General features: G+C 56.2%; 2 protein-coding genes and 1 long non-coding RNA gene across 4 annotated transcripts in view; 1 reads left to right on the plus strand and 2 right to left on the minus strand.

Annotated features, from left to right (window-relative positions):
• LOC135404424 (class I histocompatibility antigen, F10 alpha chain-like) overlaps window positions 1-17,740 on the minus strand; it is a 538,949-nt gene that overhangs the window by 115,715 nt on the left and 405,494 nt on the right. The window lies entirely within an intron of this gene.
• The window catches only part of LOC135404523 (uncharacterized), a 48,059-nt gene that overhangs the window by 16,859 nt on the left and 13,460 nt on the right, over window positions 1-17,740 (plus strand). The gene's annotated exons all lie outside the window — the stretch shown is intronic.
• On the minus strand, window positions 5,682-8,252 carry LOC135404448 (class II histocompatibility antigen, B-L beta chain-like). The gene is made up of 5 exons (XM_064639201.1): window positions 7,941-8,252; window positions 7,155-7,424; window positions 6,225-6,506; window positions 5,882-5,988; window positions 5,682-5,774 (listed from the first exon to the last, which is right to left on the minus strand). The coding sequence occupies exons 1-5, from the start codon at window positions 8,023-8,025 to the stop codon at window positions 5,766-5,768; spliced, it is 753 nt and encodes a 250-aa protein (XP_064495271.1). The 5' UTR covers window positions 8,026-8,252; the 3' UTR covers window positions 5,682-5,765.

Below are 17,740 nucleotides of genomic sequence, written 5' to 3' on the forward strand. Positions count from 1 at the left end.
CTCTGATCCCAGTTGCCCCCAGTGTGGTTGCTCCAGGATGGATCAAGAATGGGGACCCCTCTGTGCCTCCCCCTTGTGTCACCCTGTTCTGGGAGAGCTTTGGGGGGACATCTGCACCCCAACACAGCATCCAACACATCCCAAAGTGTGCTGGGACCCCCTTAAACCACCCCACAGCCCCCAAGGAACCCCCAAACCCACTCAGAGCCCACCCAGGACCCCACCTAACCCCTTTTTTGTGGGGGACATTTATGGGCTCTGGTGTTACTGGGAGCCCTCCCGGTTGCAGGCGAGGAGGTCTCAGGTGAGAGGGGGTGTTGGGAAAGGGGGGTCAGTGAGTCAGAGGGGATAAAAGGGGTGGTGGGACACCAAAGTGAGTGGGAGGAGAGTGGGACCCCCCCAAAAGTGGAGGTGGAGGGCGATTCAGAATTGGGGGCTGAAGGGAAAGAGGTGGGAGAGGTCAGAAGAGTGGGGAAAAGGGAAGGGTGGGACCCCCAAAGTGAGCATGAGGGGGTTGGGGATTGGGGGATGATGGGTAAGGGGTGGGAGAGGGGAAAAAAAGTGGTGGTTGGGACCTCGTAAGTGATCCTGGGCGAGCTGGGAATTGAGAGGAACCATGGAAAAACCCTTGTCAGAGAGAAAATTGGGTGACCTGAGTCCTGGATGCTTTTAGGAAAGAGGTCTAAACATTTCCTGACTAATGGAAGGGGGGGGACATTTTATTCTTGACCTTTCCAGTTCTCCATTTGGGGGCAGGATGTCCTCTGGGCCAATGTTTTGTTCCCTTTGCAGTGAGTGCAGCCTCAGAGGGCTGAGCCCTCTCTGGCTGGGCTTGGCCTCTCCTGCAGAGACTCAGGCCTGGCTGGGCTGCCCCAGGCAGACACTGCAGGAAGAAGAGCTCAGGCCGCCTGGCTCTGGTGTCCCTGGGGCTCAGCCTGTGGCCCATTGCTGGGCAGGGGCTGAGCCCCACCTCTGCCTCGGGGCCTTGGCCAAAGGGCTGGCAAGGAAGAGGCCCAGCAGCCTTGGGGCCTGCCCAGCTTTCCTCCTCCCTGGGGGCTCTCAGTCCTCCCCTGACACCGTGTGGGCCCAAGGCCTTGCTGGCTTCGGGCTCACGGCCCGCCGGCCCCATCCCAGCGGCCTGAGCCCCCTCCTTCCCCTCTCTCCAGCCTCTCCTGCCTTTTCTGGCAAGGGGCCATCCAAGGAAAACCCCGCTTCTCAGCAATGGCACCTGTGGCACGGCTGCAAGGCTCGAGTGGGCCAGGCAAGAGCAGGAGCACCGAGAGCCTGAGGAGCCAGGAGATGCCCTGGTTGGGCATCGTGCTGCTGCGGGACGAGCTGACACCTCTGCACAGTCTCTGCCCGTCCCTGCCAGCCGACTTCTGCCCAGGCTCTGGGCACGGGGACGCAGCACTGACAGTTTTCAGCCACCGCGCTGTTCCACAGAGGCTGTGATGTCACAAGGCCCTTGCCTGGCAGCCAGGAGATGGGCAAGGCAAGGCAAGGACGGAGCCTCGGAGCCACCAGCACGCTGTCCCCAAAGGCTGGGCTGGCACAGAAGCCCAGAGTCCCTGAGGTTGGCAGAGACTTGTGAGATCAACTGGCGTCCAGCCTACGCCCCATCCCCAGCACGTCAAGCAGACCACGGCACTCAGTGCCATGGCCAGTCTTTGCTTAAACACCTCCAGGGACGGTGACTCCACCACCTCCCTGGGCAGCCCAAAAAGCTCTGAGGCATCACACCTCTTCTTTTACAGTTCTATCACAACTTTTTATAAGTCAATCATATTATATTATAGAACTCCACTTCTATGTTGGTTACGTACACCTTTTATGTACCTTTATGTACCTTTTATAAACCTTTTAATGCCTTAATAAAATCCCAGGGATCTTGCTTGGAACTCCCCGCATCCAGGGACCAAGAGGATCTCCCTGAATAACACTTTCAGTGGGCACTGGAATCCTCAGGGTCCTGGAACCCCTGGAGCACCAACAGCTTTGTCCCTCCAAAGGGGTCCCAATTTGTTTCAAATGGTTCAAGGATACAAAATAAACCAAATACCAGTTTCCAAACCAAATCAACTTATAAGTCCAGAAATCACAAGTTAATATCCAAAATACCAGAAAGGATTTCTTCAAGAGTCTTTCTTTGCAACCTGAAGTACCCATAATACAAAAGAAACCAAATACCTGCTTCCAAAACCAAATAAACCAAATACCAGTTCCAGAACCAAGTAAACCAATGAGTCCAGACTCCCAAATTAATATCCAAAATCATGGCTGGGCTTCGCGAACGAAGATTTGGGAAGGGCTCTGCCCACATTTGCTACAAGCACACTGGTGGCTAAAGAGGCCAATACGAGACAGACACGTCCAGTTGCAAAAGGCAGAGCAGAAAGACTCCTTGGATGGGATCGACAGGACACGGTTCTTTCTGCGTTGTCTTTTCTCCTCGATGGTGATCCTGCTGCGTTCTCAAAGGAAGCAGCAGCGTTAGAGATGGGGTGTCTCCAGACCTCCCGACTGGAGGTCAGAGTAGACCAGTGATGAAGATCAATATGGCCAAGGCTGAGATGTTCTTTCAGGCAGTCCTTGTATCTCCTCTTCGGGGCTCCTCTCTTGCGGCAGCCGGTGGCAAGTTCACCACAGAGCACGATCTTAGGGAGGGGGTGGTTGGTCCTTCATCCTGGAGACGTGCCCTGCCCAGCACAGCTGTGTTCTCAGCAACATGACCTCAATACTTGTGACCGCTGCCTGTTCTAGAACAGATGGATTGGTCACATCATCTGACCAGTGGATGTTTAGGATTGTACGGAGGCAGCGTTGATGGAAGCGTTCCAGGAGTCGCAGGTGGTGGCTGTAGATGACCCATGATTCGGACCCATATAAGAGAGTAGACAGCACAATGGCTCTGTAAACACTGATCTTTGTGCTTTTCTTCAAGTGTTTATTTTGCCAAACTCTTTTATGGAGTTTTCCAAAAGCACTAAATGCCTTTGCTAACCTGTTGTCCATCTCTCTGTCAGTCTCACCATCCGAGGAGATGAGGCTCCCTAGGTAATTAAACTGTTGGACTGATTTGAGCTCTGATTGACCAATGGTGATATGGGGATGATGGAAGACTTCCTGAGGAGCAGGTGGATAGAGAACTTCTGTCTTCTTTAAGCTGACTTCCAGCCCAAAGAGCTCAGCAGCCTCAGCAAAGCAGGATGTTAAACGCTGCAGAGCTGCTTCTGTGTGAGCGACGAGGGCGGCGTCATCAGCATAAAGCAGCTCCTGGACAAGATGGTTTAAGGTCTTGGTGTGGGCCTTCAGTCGCCTTAGGTTGAAAGGGCTTCCATCAGTACGGTATCGAATGTAGATACCGTCCTGATCATCGAGGTCTGCCATGGCCCTTTGGAGCATCCTGCTGAAAAAGACTGTGAATAGGGTGGGAGTGAGAACGTAGCCGTGTTTTACACCGTTCTTTATTAGAAAGGGCTCAGAAAGTGCATTGCCATATCTGACTTGGCCGTGTTGATCCTCATGGAGTGAGATGATCGTTTCAAGGAACTTGGGGGGACAACCTAAACGTTCCAAAATCTGCCACAGACCTTTTCTGCTCACAGTATCGAAAGCCTTGGTGAGATCAACAAAGGTTCCATAGAGACCTTTGTTCTGTTCCCTACACTTCTCTTGAAGTTGTCTGAGAACAAATCCCATGTCTGTTGGGCTCCTGTTGGCTCTGAAACCACACTGGCTTTCAGGGAGAATTCCTTCTGCTATAGTGGGTATTAATCTGTTCAAGAGTATTCTTGCCAGGATTTTGCCACCAATGGGGAGCAGAGTAATACCCTGGTAATTTCAGCAGTCTGATTGTGCTGGTTTAAAGGTAAACCAGCAGGGGAAATGAACTCAACCCAAAAGAGAGATTATAAGTCAGAATAACAATTTAATAAAATAACACAATAAGTACGATTATACAGACAAACAGTTGGTTTTAACCCACAAAACCCTAATGTATAACCCAGCACCCTGGAGCATGAACAGAGTGGTGTTTGTTGGGCCCCCTGAGCCCAAAGTAAAGGGAGAGGGGAAAAAAACCCTGTTGGTGAGAGTGGTGGTGCAGTCTGGTCAAGAGTGGTGGTTGCAGTTCGGTCGAGAGGGGTGATCTGCAGTCTGGTTGACAGTGGTGGTCACGGTCTGACTGAAAAGTGGTGGGTGCAGTCTGGTTGAAGAGACACCGCTGACATCACAGGCAGAGCAGTGACATCACAGGGACAGCAGTGACATCACAGCAACAGTGGTGACATCACAGAGACATCGGTGACATCACAGAGAAAGCAGTGACAACACAAGGACATCGGTGACATCACAGAGACATCAATGACATCACAGAGACACCGGCGACATCACAAAGAGTGCAGTGACATCACAGGGACAGGAGTGACATCACAGAGACAGCAGTGACATCACAGGCACAGCAGAGACATCACAGAGAGAGAGGTGACATCACAAAGATAACAGTGACGTCGCAGGGCCAGCGGTGAAATCACAGACACAGCAGTGACATCACAGGGACATTAGTGACATCACAGAGACAGTGGTGACGTCACAAAGACAACGATGACATCACAGAGGCAGTGGTCACATCACAGAGATATTGGTGACATCACAGAGACAGAGGTGACATCACAAAGACAGCAGTGACATCACAGAGACAGCAGTGACATCACAGGGAAATTAGTGACATCACAGGGACAGCAGTGACATCACAATAAAAGCAGTGACATCACAATAACACCAGTGACATCACAGGGACAGAGGTGACATCACAAAGACAACGGTGACATCACAGAGACAGTGGTGACATCACAGAGATATCAGTGACATCACAGAGATATCAGTGACATCACAGGGACAGCGGTGACATCACAGGGACAGCGGTGACATCACAGGGACATTGGTGACATCACAAAGACATCCGTGACATCACAGGGACTGCAGTGACATCACAGAGCCAACAGTGACATCACAGGGACATCGGTGACATCACAGGGACAGCAGTGACTCTTACGACCCACCCCAGGAAAAAGGGGGGGGGTAACTCAGGTTTTATCAATAATTCCCTTGGGGTGGATTAAAGTGAAACGACACTGAATAATTGGGGTCTGAAAACATATTGACAAGGTTTATGTTAACAATTTTGTACCAACAACTATGCCAGCATTTTGGGGGCTGTCATATAACAAGGCGACCCTTTTGGGGGAGGAGAAAAATGCATAGGGGAGAGAAAGACAGGGTAAGAGTAAGGGAGAGCAAGAAAAACGAAAAGATAAGAGTGGTAAAAACGTATATAGTCACCACCCACTGGATCCAGCCATGTAAAAAGCAATGGTCTGGATCCGCAGGCGGTGGTGGGAGAAGAAAGAAGGAAAAATCCCCCCCAAACCCCCAAAGTCACCAGTCAATATCCATATCCTTTGCACCTCCCCCAAGGCGGGGAGTTGTTTTCATAGGGTGGTGTCCCCCTTTTTGGCGCAGAGTTCATGTGGAGGGCGTGGTAAACTCGGCTCTTCCCGCCTTTTCGGGGCTTGACATCTTCTGCCCTGGAGGAGGGGGATGGGCCCAGTTGCCCATCAGAAAGTCAAAAGCCTGCAGAAGTCTCTTAGAATGCATAAATCATTAACTGTTCCAGTCTCTGACACCCCCCAAAGTGCGGGCGGGGCTGGATTGGAGGGTCCCGGCTGGGCCCGAGGCCACGGGGAGGGGCTGCGGCCGCCGGCGGCTCAGGAGCTCTGTGGGGAGAGAAAAGGGGGTGAGAGCAAAGGGGCTGGGGGGGCAGGGGCGGCACAAAGGCTGTGGGCAAGGGGGGGGAAAAAACTCCCGGGGACCCCCCCTTTACCTTCTCCCGCAGGTAGAAGCCGAGCCCCAGCGCCAGGAAGACCAAGCCCAAGACGAAGCCCCCGACCCCCACCAGGATCTTGCTGCGGACGGTGTCCGGTGGCATCTCTGGGGGGAGCCGGGGGGGTCAGCACCCCCAAAACCTCCTCCCACGCACCCCCCGGCACCCCACAGAGCCCGGCCCACTCTCCCCCAGCCCACCCGGGCGTCCCTCAAACCTCCTGCCAGTCCCTTCCCAGCCTCTTTAGGACCCTCCAACCCCCCTCCCATCACCCCCAGCACCCACCAAACTCCCTCCCAGTTGCCCCCAGTTGCTCCCCAGTGCTGGGGGGGCCGGGCCGTACCCCAGTGCCGGCTGAGGGGGTGCTCCAGGCTGACGTGCTCCACCTGGCAGCTGTAGGTGACCCCGCGCCGGGGGGGGATTTCCAGCAGCACCAGCACCTGATAGCTCCAGTCCCCGGTGGGGACCACGTCGGTGGCCACCACGTGCTCCAGCAGCTCCTGCCCATCCTGGAACCACCTCACCTGCACCGGCGCAGGGTAGAAATCCATCCCGGAGCAAAGCAGGCGGCCGGGGCCAGGCTTGGAGCTCGACGGCACCAGCGAGATGGACACGCTGGGGGGCACTGGGAGGGAGGGGGGAGACACTGGGCTGAGCTGGGGGGCACTGGGAGGGAGGGCAGAGGGCTTGTAGGACATTGGTAGGGATTGGGATGGCAGTGGGAGGGACTGGGATGGCAGTGGGAGGGACTGGGAATAGAGTGGGGGAGAAGGGCATGGGCTTGGGGGCACTGGGGAGAGAGTTGGGAGATGTGGGAGTGAAGTGGGAACGACTGGGAATGGAGTGAGATGGACTGGGAGTGGAGTGAGAGGGACTGGGAAGGACTGGTCTGGACTGGGAAGGAAGCGATGGGGACTAAGAGGCTGAGTCCTGGTGAGGAAACTCTTTGGTTTGGGTCTGCCTGGCAACTGGAGCGTCATCAGAGAGACGCGCTGGGATTGGCTGAGGGGTGTGAGCTCGGTGGCCCCAGAGGGGTGGAGACGCGGGGGGGGCACTGGGAGAGACTGGGATGGACTGGGATGGAGTGGAGTACACTGGGAGAAACTAGGAGAAACTGTGAGAGACTGGAGTGGACTGGGAAGAACTGGGAGGGGGCCAAAGGGCATGGGGAATGGCAGAGGGAGGGCTGAAGGGTCAGGGGTGATTCCCAGGGAGGGTTTGAGGGTCATTCCCAGGGCAGGGCCCGAGGGGACCCGCTCTGCCCCACGCTCACCTCTCCTCTCCACGGTGAACGAAGCATCAGCCTCGTAGTTGTACCGGCAGTACCTGTCCACCGCAGAGCGTTTGTACTCCAGCCATTCCCGTTTACTGTTGAAGTGCCTGGCCTGGATCTCCCCACGTGGGGTGTCCCCCACATAGACCTCCACATCGCTGTCGAAGTGCAGGAACTGTTCCCGGTTGTAGATGTGCCTCTCGACGAACCTCACCCACTCGGTGCCGTTGATGAAGTGACACTCGTGGTTTGTCATCAGGTGGAACACCCCTGTGTGTGCAGGACACTGGTCAGGGGGTGCCCTGTCCCCCCCTCGCCCCTCATGCCCTATTCCACTCCAACAGAGTGGGAGCTCAGGGGGCCACCCCGGACCCCCCTTTCCCACCCCCCTCTGCCCCACGGACGCCCCAGCACCGGCTCTTGGCTGGGGGGGAACCCCCCCATCGGTCCCCCAGGATGGACAAAGCGTTGGGGACCCCCTCAATGTGGATCCGACCCCCCCAGAGCCCCAGGGAACCGCTCCAGGGCTCAAGGGACACCCAGGGACGCCCAGGGCACCCCTCTGCCTGCTCTCCCACAACCCCTTGCCCCCCTCTCCCACCCCTTTTGCACTGTCCCCACAATCCCCAGACCCCCCAACCTCACTTTGGGGCTCCCACTCCCCTCCCACTCACTCCGGGCCTTCCAACCCCTCTCGCACTCACTTTTGGGGCTCCCTCACCCTCTTTTCTCCCCTCTTTCCCCCCCTTTCACATCCCACCCCCCTTCCCGCCCCCCCGCGCTCACCCGACAGCTCCTCGCCCGCAGCCGGGGGGGCTCCCAGCACCACCAGCACCGCCAGCACGGCCCCAGCTCCCCGCACACGCTCCATGCCCAGCGCCGGACAGCTGCTGACAGCCCAAAACCAGCCGGGCGGCGCCGTTTTGGGGGGTTTGGGGCGCGCTGGGCTTGGCTGAGGGCGCAGTTGGGGCCCTTTTTTCGAGGCGTCTTCCCGGCGACTGATGAGTCATCAGCGCGGCGCGCTGGGATTGGGCGCGGGCGGCGTGGGCGCTTTGGGATTGGCTGAGGGCCGTTGGGGGCCCCCGCGGCAGCCCCGGGGCTGGGGGTTCGGGGGGGTCCGTGGGCTGCGGGGGAGGGGGAAGCTCAGGTGAACCCAAAAATGGACATCCAGGGAGTGCAGAGAATTGGGAAGCTTTACTGGGAACACCGGGAGCAGTCAGCTGGTGTCAGAACAAAAGCAGGTACAGGGGGATACACGACCCCCCCCAAATTAGCACGGGGATGGATTGGGCGGTCCAGGCTGGGACCCTCAGCCCTTCAAGGACCTCCCCAAATCCGTTCTCAGCCTTTCCATTTCCCCACAAAGCCTCTCCCATCCCCAAAAGGCTCCCACAAAACTCCCTCCCAGTTGCCCCCAGGACTCCCCAAAGCCCCTCTCAGCCCTCCCAGCACCCACCAACCTCCTTCTCAGCCTCTCCATTCCCCCCCAGACCCTTTCCCTTACCCCCCAAACTCCCTCCCAGTTCCCCCCAGAGCCCCCAGAGCCCCTCACCCCCCTCCCAGTGTGCCCCCGGTGCTGGGGGGGCCGGGCCGTACCCCAGTCCCGGCTGAGGGGGTGCTCCAGGCTGACGTGCTCCACCCAGCACCGGGGGGGATTTCCAGCATCCCCAGCACCTGGTAGGTCCAGTCCCCGTTGCCTCAAGAGAGCGTGGAGGAAAAGACTCCAGGCCAGGGGAGTGGATGAGATGAGATAAAGAGAGCAGGTCCTTTAGTGGAGCCTCAGGCCAGGGGAACACACACGACGGGCACCCCCCAGGCAGTGGCTCTGGGATTTTAGAACAAGGTCCATCCAACCCCAGATGTCTCCACCCCCCACTTCTGCCCCGTTCTGCCCCCGACACACCCCTTTGGGAATTGGCTTTGGGGTCTTTGGGACCCCTTCTTCCTCAGCTTCATCTTCTTCGCAGCACCCACAGTCCTTGGAGCTCCTCCAGAGTTCTGGGCTTGAAGGTGGCTGTGTCTGTGGGATGTCTTCTGGTCCAGGCTTTTCTACAACTCTACCTTGAAAAGAAGACTAAACACGCTAACGGGATTTAGAGGGATTGATATGGGATGGGGTAACAGGGTTGGGGATGTGTAAACATTATGCTACAGGGTAAGGGATAGAATGCAGCTCCATTAAAATCTACAGTCACTGCACCACTACTTCTAAAATCTACAAAAGATAAAAATTCCAAAAAGCTCTGAGGCATCACACCTCTTCTTTTACAGTTCTAACCCTAACCCTAACCCTAACCCTAACCCTAAACCCTAACCCTAACCCTAACCCTAACCCTCCTAGCACACTGGTGGCTAAAGAGGCCAATATGAGATAGACACGTCCAGTTGCAAAAGGCAGAGCAGAAAGACTCCTTGGATGGGATCGACAGGACACGGTTCTTTCTGCGTTGTCTTTTCTCCTCGATGGTGATCCTGCTGCGTTCTCAAAGGAAGCAGCAGCGTTAGAGATGGGGTGTCTCCAGACCTCCCGACTGGAGGCCAGAGTAGACCGGTGATGAAGATCAATATGGCCAAGGCTGAGATGTTGTTTCAGGCAGTCCTTGTATCTCCTCTTCGGGGCTCCTCTCTTGCAGCAGCCGGTGGCAAGTTCACCACAGAGCACGATCTTAGGGAGGGGGTGGTTGGTCCTTCATCCTGGAGATGTTCCCTGCCCAGCACAGCTGTGTTCTCAGCAACATGGCCTCAATGCTTGTGACTGCTGCCTGTTCTAGAACAGATGGATTGGTCACATCATCTGACCAGTGGATGTTTAGGATTGTACGGAGGCAGCGTTGATGGAAGCGTTCTAAGAGACGCAGGTGGTGGCGGTAGATGACCCATGATTCGGACCCATATAAGAGAGTAGACAGCACAATGGCTCTCTAAACACTGATCTTGGTGCTTTTCTTCAAGTGTTTATTTTGCCAAACTCTTTTATGGAGTTTTCCAAAAGCACTAAATGCCTTTGCTAACCTGTTGTCCATCTCTCCGTCAATCTCACCATCCGAGGAGATGAGGCTGCCCAGGTAATTAAACTGCTGGACTGATTTGAGCTCTGATTGGCCAATGGTGATGTGGGGATGATGGGGGACTTCCTGAGGTGCAGGTTGATGGAGAACTTCTGTTTTCTTTAAGCTGACTTCCAGCCCAAAGAGCTCAGCAGCCTCAGCAAAGCAGGATGTTAAACGCTGCAGAGCTGCTTCTGTGTGAGCGACGAGGGCGGCGTCATCAGCATAAAGCAGCTCCTGGACAAGATGGTTTAAGGTCTTGGTGTGGGCCTTCAGTCGCCTTAGGTTGAAAGGGCTTCCATCAGTACGGTATCGAATGTAGATACCGTCCTGATCATCGAGGTCTGCCATGGCCCTTTGGAGCATCCTGCTAAAGAAGACTGTGAATAGGGTAGGAGCGAGAACGTAGCCTTGTTTCACACCATTCTTAATTAAAAAGGGCTCAGAAAGTGCATTGCCGTAACTGACTTGGCCGTGCTGATCCTCATGGAGTGAGATGATCATTTTAAGGAACTTGGGGGGACAACCTAAACGTTCCAAAATCTGCCACAGACCTTTCCTGCTCACAGTATCGAAAGCCTTGGTGAGGTCAACAAAGGTTCCATAGAGACCTTTGTTCTGTTCCCTACACTTCTCTTGCAGTTGTCTGAGGACAAATACCATGTCTGTGGGGCTCCTGTGGCTCTGACTTCTCTAATGTATCCATATATAAAACTCGATAACTTCCTTTTTAGAGCCTATTTACCTAAATTAGTTCATTTGACTTACATATATTAAGGGACGACTTTATTTCCTGGTCTATTTTTCCTGATGAAATAAATAAACCAACAGTTCTGCTGGAGTCCAAGTTCTTAAATCACTGGAGTTTTCATTGCATGTATTGTGTAACAGGTTGAAAAATTCCTTAGCTGGCAGCTGGAACAAAACTCCATCCAATTCCCCGAGTTTGCAAACCTCCTTCTTAAACAGCAGGAAGAGCCCCAGTAGATGCCCAAGTGCTGCAGAATGGCAGGAAATGCAGGCAGTGCAGTGGTTGCAGTGTGTGAATCTCTGCAGTTCAGCAGAGGCTCCTCATCCCTCTGGAGCAGGGAGGTCACTGCTGGGAAGTTGTGCTGTGCAGAAGCCTTGAGCTCCTGTGGCAGGACGAGCACAGGGCAGTGCCACGGCCTTTGTGGGGAAGATCCTGCTGGGCCTGCCAAGTGCTGCTGCTCTTTGGAAAGCGGGAGAGTTGTGGGTCCTTGCGAGGAGGAGAATGAAGATGTTCAGCAGCAGAAAGCAGAGCAGAGCAGTGCCCTCCTTTTGTCCTGGACTGCCGAGGGGGCACTGAACCTGGCGAGCCCTGAGCCAGGAGCAGCAGGAGGGCAGTGTAAACCCGACAGTCCTGGAACAGCACGAGAGGCTGCAGAGCTGGAGAAGGAATTCTGCGGGAATACTCAAGTCCGGAATGCTGCTGGAAGCGTCCCTTTGGCCCCTAGAATTGCCCTGGGAGTTTGCTGCCAGGCTTTGCTGCTCTCCTGCTGCAGTGAGTCAATGTGAGCTGCCGGGTGCTGTGGGCTGGCGATGCCGTGGGGAGCAGCTGCCCGGCCGTGGTGCCCCTTGCCATGGGTGCCGTGCGGGCTGACGGTGCCGGCGGGTTCCGTGGCAGCGCCAGAGCCCGGCGGGATCCGCAGCGCGTCCCGCCCGGCGCTGCAGGACCGGCAACGGCAGCGAGGGCTGCCAGGCCTTGGGAAAGCTGCGACCTGCAGGAGCTGTCAGGGCTCCAAGGCACAGCCCGGGGGGCCAGCAGAGACACAGAGTTCCTGCTGTGCCCATTCCCGTTCCTGCCGTGCCCATTCCCATTGCTGGTAATGCCCAGCCTGCTCCCAGTGTCCCCGTTCCTGTCCCCAGTGTCCCCATCCTGGTCCCCCACATTCCCATTCCCGCTCCAGGTGCTCCCATTACCAGGTCTTGGTAATGCCCCACCGGTTCCCCATGACCCCATCCTGGTCCCCCATGTCCCCATTCCCATTCCTGGTGTTGCCATTCCCAACTCCTGATGTCCCCATTCCCAGTTCCTGTTGTCCCCAACCTTTTGCTGGCTTTCCCATCCTGTTCCTGGTGTCCGCATCCCTTTCCCTATTGTCTCCTGGTGTTCCCATTCCCTGTTCCTGGTGTCCCCAGCCTGCTCTTGGTATCCCCATTCCCAACTTCTGGTGACTCCAACTTGTTCCCAGTGTCCCCATCCTGGTCCCCCAAGTCCCCATTCCCATTCCTGCTGTCCCCAACCTGCTCCCAGTGTCCCCCATTCCTGTCCCCCTTGTTCCCATCCTGGTCTTCCACATCCCCATTCCCATTCCCAGTGTTCCCATCCCAGTCCTGACATCCCCATTCCTATTCCTGGTGTCCCCAGCCTGTTCCCAGTGTCCCCATCCAAGCCCCCCTGTCCCCATTCCTGGTTCCCACAGAGGAACTGCTGGAGGCCGGAGGAGGGAGCCAGGATTTATGACCCAAAGCAGGAGATTTTCACACCCAAATTAAAGCTCTGCCAGCAGCTCCTGCCTTTCCGCAGGGAGAGGGAAGGGGCAGATCCAGCTCCAGGATCACTCAGGCTGTGATTCCTGCTGGGATGAGAGCGGGGAAAGGAGTCACCATGTCCCTGTTCGCATCCCAGGGGATGGAGCCGGCTGTGGAGCCCAGGGAGAGTAGGAACTGCTCTGGATTCCCTCCTGACCCTGCTCCATCCATCCCACCCCAATCCCACGCCAATCCCACTCCAGAATCCAGCCCTGATCCCGGTCCACAATTCCACCTGATCCCACTCTGGAATCCTGTTCTAGTAAGAACAGCTGGGACCGATTCCTCACTGGATGGGTGTAGCCCAAAACTGTGTATTCTATGGCCTTCCATGCCATTTTCCCAGGTACTGTTATCGGGGGGCAGGGAGGAGGGGAGGGGGCCTGCGAGGTGGGGGGGTGTTCCTGTCCTCATACCCTTTTATGGAATTCCCTACTCTGAGGGAAGAACTAAGCATCCTTTTATGGAATTTCCCGCTCTGAGGGAAGAACTAAGCATCCTTTTATGGAATTCCCCGCTCTGAGGGGAGGACTGGGCATTCCTGCCTGAACTGGAGAATATATAAACCTGGAGTTTTGAAACCTTTTTACCACTCGTGGGATCCAGAGGAGGACTGCAGCACACCGCTCTCAACCAGCCTGAGACCACCATCCTCAACTGGACTGCAACCACCACTTTTGACCAGACTGCAACAGCTCTTCCACCAGCAGGTATTTTTCCCCTCTCCCTTTACTTTGGAGTCGGGGGGGGCCCAAGGAACAGCACTTTGTTCATGGCCCAGGGTGCTGGGTTCTACATTTGGGTTTTGTGGATTAAAACCAATTGCTTATCTGTATAATCAGACTTATTGGGCAAGGCGGGCCCAAGGGGGGCCCAAGGGGGCTGGGCCAGGGGGGGAAGGGCTGCAGGGGCCGGATCCCGGAGGAGGAAACCCGCCAAAAGCGGCGGCCCAGCCGAGGGAGGAGCCGAGTGGGAGCACAAAGAAGAGCAGCCAAAAGGTCCTGGTGGTCGCTCGGCAATGGCGGGGGGGGCGAGAGCGGTTTGGGGGCCCCCCGTGAGAGCCGGGGGGGAACCCCGGTAGCCGTGGAGTGGGGAGAGCGGAGAGGGGCGATCCCGGAGCTGGGGGACCCCCGGAATGCTGGAGGTGGGGGAGCAGAGAGGGAGCGCCAGGCCCCTTAAGCGGGGGTCCCGGAGAGGGGGAAGGCCTTGGAGTGTGGAGAGGAGGGGGGGCCTTGAGGCGGGGTGGGAGCCGAGAGCGCCAAGAGGTTTGCGAGGGTGGGAGGCGAGAGAGGAGGCCCGGCCGGCCCCGGGAGGCAGAGTGGGGAGAAGTGAGCCCTGGGACCCCCCTGGCAACACTAAAGTGTTCCCAGTGAGTGGGAACCCCCCGGAGCCGCGGGACCCCCGGCAGCCGGGAGAAGGGGGACCCCCAATGCAGGCAGAAGTGCCATCAGGCCAGACAGGGGGGACCCCCCAAGCCCCAGAGAACAGAGAGGGGGAACTCCTGGGAGGGGTTTTTGAGTTGAATGTTGGTGTTTTGGAGGTTTTTATGGACACAAGATGCCTGGTGAGTCTTAGACCTGGACTTGGGCAGGAGGAACACCCAAGGCAAAGCACTCACTCCTTGTTTTCCCCCCCCATCAGGATTTCTGCTTCCCAAAGCTTGGGCGGATGGAGGAGGAGGCCGCGAGGAAGAGGAAGATGCCGCGGGCCCCCCAGGCAGGTGAGGAGGAAGTCAGTGCCCCTTTGGGTCGGTCTTTTGACTTTTGTGGCCGTCCTGCCGGAGCCGGAGTTGGGGGGATGTCCTTGGGCTTCCCTGTGGGCCGGAGGCAAATCCCCTGCGTGTCCTTGTTGCTTCCTGCCCCAGGCCCCGAGGTGAGGCCGGAGAGCGCGGAGGACAAATCCCGGCGGCAGAGCCTGGTGGGAGAGGCCGTTTTGAAGGGCTCCCCGGCGCAGGAAGGCAGCGGGGAGGAAAAGGGCCGGAGATGCCCCCGCAGGAGGGGCTGCAAAGCCAGCCCAGGGGGCTGTGAGGAGGAAAGAGCCAGCGTGTGCCGGGAAGGCGGCCGGAGCTTGAGGCGGAGCTGCGAGCTGGTGGTCCCTGAGCAGCCTCCCAGCAGGGAAAAGCCCTTCAGGTGTTTGGAATGTGGGAAGAGCTTCAGCAGGAGCACCCGACTCCTGAGGCACCAGAACATCCACAGTGGGGAACGGCCCTACAAATGTGGGGAGTGTGGGAAAAGCTTCAGGCAGAGTTCCACCCTCCGCAACCACCGTCGCATCCACAGTGGGGAACAACCCTACACGTGTGGGGAGTGTGGGAAGAGCTTCAAACGGAGCTCCCACCTGCTCCAACACCAGATGATCCATAGGGGGAAAAGGCCCTACACGTGTGGGGAGTGTGGGAAGAGCTTCACTCAGAGCTCCAACCTGCTCCGACACCAGATGATCCACAGTGGGGAAGGCCCTACACGTGTGCGGAGTGTGGGAAGAGCTTCAGGGACAGCTCCAGCCTTTGCAAACACCGTTGCATCCACCCCAGGGAATAGCCCTACAAGTGCTTGGAATGTGGGAAGAGCTTCAGCACAAGCACCAAGCTGCTCAGCCACCAGCACATCCATACTGGGGAACAGCACTACACGTGTAGGGAATGTGGGACAGCTCCACCCTCTACACCCACCCTCACATCCACATCAGGGAGAGGCTCTTCCACTGTGGGGAGTGTGGGAAGAGCTTCACGCAGAGCTCTTCCTTGACCTCCCACCAATGGACCCACCGGTAAGAGAAGCCCCGAGTGCCCCAAGTGCGGGAAGAGCTTCGGCCGCTGCTCCAACTCCATCAGCCATGGGAGGACCCGCGTTGGATGATCCACAGGGACCCCCGTTGGGCACAGACCTGGTGTGCTGGTTTAATGGTAAACCAGCAGGGGAAATGACGGTGGTGACATCATGGGGACATCGATGACATCACATGGACATTGGTGACAGAACAGGGACATCGGTGACATCAAAGGAACATTGGTGACATCACAGGGACATTGGTGACATCACGGGGAGAGCGGTGACATCACAGGGATAGTGGTGACATCACCGGGGGTTATTTTGGTGTGAAAATCTCCTGCTTTGGGCAATAAATTCTGGCTCCTGCTCCGGCATCTGGCAGTTCCTCCCTGGGAACCCGGAATGGGAATGGGGACAGAGGGAATGGGAATGGGGACACCTGGAATGGGAATGGGAACACCTGGAATGGGAATGAGAATGCCTGGAATGGGAATGGGGACATCAGGAATGGGATGGGGAAAATAGCAATGGGATGGAAACAGCAGGAATGGAAATGGGAAGACCTGGAATGGGAATGGGGACACTGGGAGCAGACTGGGGACACTAGGAATGGGAATGGGGGGAGCAGGAATGGGAATGGGGACACGTGGAATGGGGATGGGAACACCTGGAATGGGAATGAGAACACCTGGAATGGAAATGGGGACATTGGGAATGGGAACATTGGGAATGGGAACATTGGGAGCAGGTTGGAGATACCAGGAATGGGAATGGGAACTCGTGGTATTGGAATGGGTACACGTCAAATGGGAATGGTAACATTGGGAGCAGACTGGGGACACCAGGAATGGGAATGGTAACATCTGGGATTGGAATGGGGACACATGGAATGGGAATAGGTAAAACAGAGGTGGGATGGGAACACCTGGAATGGGAATGGGGACAATAGGAATGGGAATGGAGACACCTGGAATGGGAATGGGAACACTAAGAACTGGGAATGGGGAAAACAGAAGTGGGATGGGAATACCAGGAATGGGAGGAGGGACAATAGGAATGGGAATGGGGACACCTAGAATGGGATGGAAAACCTGGAAAGGGAATTGGAACACGTGGAATGGGAATGGGAACACCTGGAATGGGAATGGGAACTCCTGGAATGGGAATGGGGACACCTGGAATGGGATGGGAACAACTAGAATGGGATGGGAACACCTGGAACAGGAATGCAAACCCGTGGAATGGGAATGGGAACACCCGGGCCCGGGCTGTGTCCCTGGTGAAACAGGAGGCCAGGCCCAAAAGAGTTAACTAAGAAATTTGGGCCTGCTAACAAGCTCCCAACAGCCAAGACCATCTGTGCTCGTTCTGTTCTACTGACTGGAGCAAAGCTTCAGAGAATAGTCCAGGAACATGTCCTAGGCCTAGAGGGGATAAATTAGAGAGACAGCAGGATCAGGGAGACATTGGAATAGGAGGAATAGGCCGGGAGCCAGGGCTTTTTCCAAGCTTCAGTGAGCGGGTCAAGAACAATGGAAGAGAAGGAAGGTCAAGCTGAGGAAGATGAGTTGAAGCCCCCAGAGCCATGGAGGAAGAGTGGAAGTCCCCTCAGGATTGAGGGCCAAGAGAAGCACCGCCCCAAGCCCCGCCTGAGCTCCACCTATACTCCTCCTGTTATTAATATGCAGAGATAGATGTTGGAATCACTTGAATATGCATTTAATCCCAGCTGAAGATTGTATAAAAATGTTGATTTTGTGTGAAGCCTTGGAGCAAGTTTCTCCAGCGTAAGCTGGCTTGCTCCCAACGTTGAATAAACAAATACCTTGCTGCTTAAAGATAAAAAAGTCTCTGAGCAGTTTCTCGGACCGATTTTTCGGATTCAGTGCCCAGTCAGTCCCAGGATGATCCCAGTCACTCCTGGTCTCTCCCAGTTGCTCCCAGTTTCCTCCATGTGGTCCCACTCATTCCCAGTTGCCCCCAGAAGCTTCCAGCATGATCCCAGTTGCTCACAGCCACTTCCAGTCATCCCCAGTGCACTCCCAGTTGCTCCCAGTATGATCCCAATCACCTCCTGCATGATCCCACTCACTCTTCATATGATCCCCGTATGACCCCAGTCACTCTCAGTGTGGTCTCAGTTGCTCCCAGCATGGGCCAAGCTTCTCCCACCGTGATCCCAGTATGATCCCAGTGTTCCCCAGCATGGTCCCAG

This window comes from Pseudopipra pipra, chromosome W, assembly GCF_036250125.1.
Source record: "Pseudopipra pipra isolate bDixPip1 chromosome W, bDixPip1.hap1, whole genome shotgun sequence".
NCBI lineage: Eukaryota > Metazoa > Chordata > Aves > Passeriformes > Pipridae > Pseudopipra > Pseudopipra pipra.